The sequence below is a fragment of the Sinocyclocheilus rhinocerous genome, unplaced genomic scaffold (assembly GCF_001515625.1).
Source record: "Sinocyclocheilus rhinocerous isolate Xijiao unplaced genomic scaffold, SAMN03320098_v1.1 scaffold155, whole genome shotgun sequence".
NCBI lineage: Eukaryota > Metazoa > Chordata > Actinopteri > Cypriniformes > Cyprinidae > Sinocyclocheilus > Sinocyclocheilus rhinocerous.
The window spans coordinates 450,981-452,840 of record NW_015661891.1 but is presented as its reverse complement, the minus strand read 5'-3'; the positions used below and the strand labels follow the sequence as shown (position 1 = coordinate 452,840).

General features: G+C 37.6%; 1 protein-coding gene across 1 annotated transcript in view; it reads right to left on the bottom strand.

Annotated features, from left to right (window-relative positions):
• Positions 1-85: 85 nt before the first annotated feature.
• Positions 86-1,860, bottom strand: part of LOC107726825 (solute carrier organic anion transporter family member 1C1-like) — a 6,052-nt gene continuing 4,277 nt past the window's right edge. Inside the window, exons 8-13 of the mRNA XM_016536525.1 lie at positions 1,601-1,796; positions 1,276-1,441; positions 997-1,181; positions 602-666; positions 335-452; positions 86-239 (exon numbers count right to left, since the gene is read on the bottom strand). Coding sequence (XP_016392011.1) covers positions 86-239; positions 335-452; positions 602-666; positions 997-1,181; positions 1,276-1,441; positions 1,601-1,796 — 884 coding nt within the window. The remainder of the gene's footprint in view (positions 240-334; positions 453-601; positions 667-996; positions 1,182-1,275; positions 1,442-1,600; positions 1,797-1,860) is intronic.

Genomic DNA, 1,860 nt, shown 5'->3' with positions numbered 1-1,860 from the left:
TGCCATGAGTACAGTGAAAATTACATATATATATATATATATATATATATATATTGATGCAGAACATTATTTTAGAGTTTTTTTCCTATTCTGGATCACATAGCACAGGGTGTTGGAGTTCTCCATCCTTGGACATTTGCTTATCGTTCTGTACTTTCCTCTTAATCTGTGTGGTGACAATCCATAACAGGGTATAGCTAATTGTCCGCAGAGAGCTGATCAGTCCCAGAAATAGGTACCTGATGGGGTCGAATTACAGTTTATTATACATTAATCAGGGTTTCTTTGCATTCAAATTAGGGCTACATAGAATAGTCCTGCCAGATCTGCTCACCTAAAAGTTTCAATGTCATACATTCTGCATGCACCACTTCCACCGCATTTCTTCTGGCCCCATTTCAGACAGGTCGAGTCAATAAGAGCACCAAAGCAAATGGGAGCAGGAATACCACCTTTAAAAGAGGGAAATTACATTAAAAACAATGCTGTGGCTTAATGTGTGTCTAAGACAAGAAAAATATAAACATCTGTGAAATAATTTGTACTTTTTCCTCATAAAAACAATGTTTTGCACTATTAGCAGTTCCAAACATAAACTTACCAAAAACTCTTGAAACTAACAGAAATACACCCACTGAGAGAGACTTCAGTGCAGGATCCACAATCCTGCAAGAACATATTTCATACAACATTAAAACTTTTACCAAAAAATTAAAAAATAAATCATCCATACAATTCCAAATTTTTATTTTTAAATAAAATAAAATCTCATAACCCATTTCAAATCTACAAATTTGTATGAAGTTTCTGGCCTCAATGTATTGTGAATAGGGTTGTCAACCTTGACTCTTACTCACAGCTTGTTTTTTTTTTTTTAAACATTAAAGGTTGTACAATATGTGAAACTGAATCAAATACAATAAATGCAACTGAAAATATGGAACAAGTAAATGGAGCATCTGCCTGACAATATGATGGAAACAAATTAAACAGAACCTCAATGAGACGAGGAAGAAGGGAACAGTGCCCAGACAGTACACAGAGAAGGCGAGAGACTGCAGTGCCAGATAGATGTAGAACATTTTAGTGCAGCTAGTCTCTCGTGAACACTGTCCAAGCACTGCAGAGGAGTTCCCAGAAGTCAGTCCCCAGCTCTGGATACATGTACAGCCATGGAATGTCTGACAAACATGTGTAAGTAAGTAAGTAAATAAATAAATAAATAAAAATATGTGACAAAGAATCTGTGGTCAAGAGTTAAAAGTAGTTGTTCACCATATTCTGCTCTGCCCCCCGAGTGGAATTGCAGCCAGCATGACATGGAGAGATGTAGGTCACTCCGTTCTGTCCACACACTGGATCCCATTGGAAGTCAGGACACCCACAGTCAGTATTGCATGAAGTGAGTAAACCACGGCTTATATCTTGAACTTCAATAGATCTGCCACATCAACAATTTATTTTATTATACTATATATACCTGTGACCCTAAGTAGGACAAGCGATTTGGAAAATGGACAGATTGAATGGACAGAAAGTGTATATTTTCCATGATGCAATAACATTTATAAGATGAGTATAATTAGAAATAAAAAAATACCCTTGATAGGGCACCGTGACCCCAGCGACATCTATGTTTTCACAGCTGAGAGCAAAGTAAGGTATGGTGCAAACCAATGAGGTTACAGAGGAGAAGAACATCAGTCTTGTAGATCCCAGCAGACTCAGTTTAAACCTCTTCATAATCCAACCACTTAGGAACATACCCAGAGCCACTGACGGAATAGACGTGACTCCTGTACATATAAGCACAGCTAGTTTAAACAGCCAGCCAGCCAGCCAGCCATCCAGCCAAAAAAA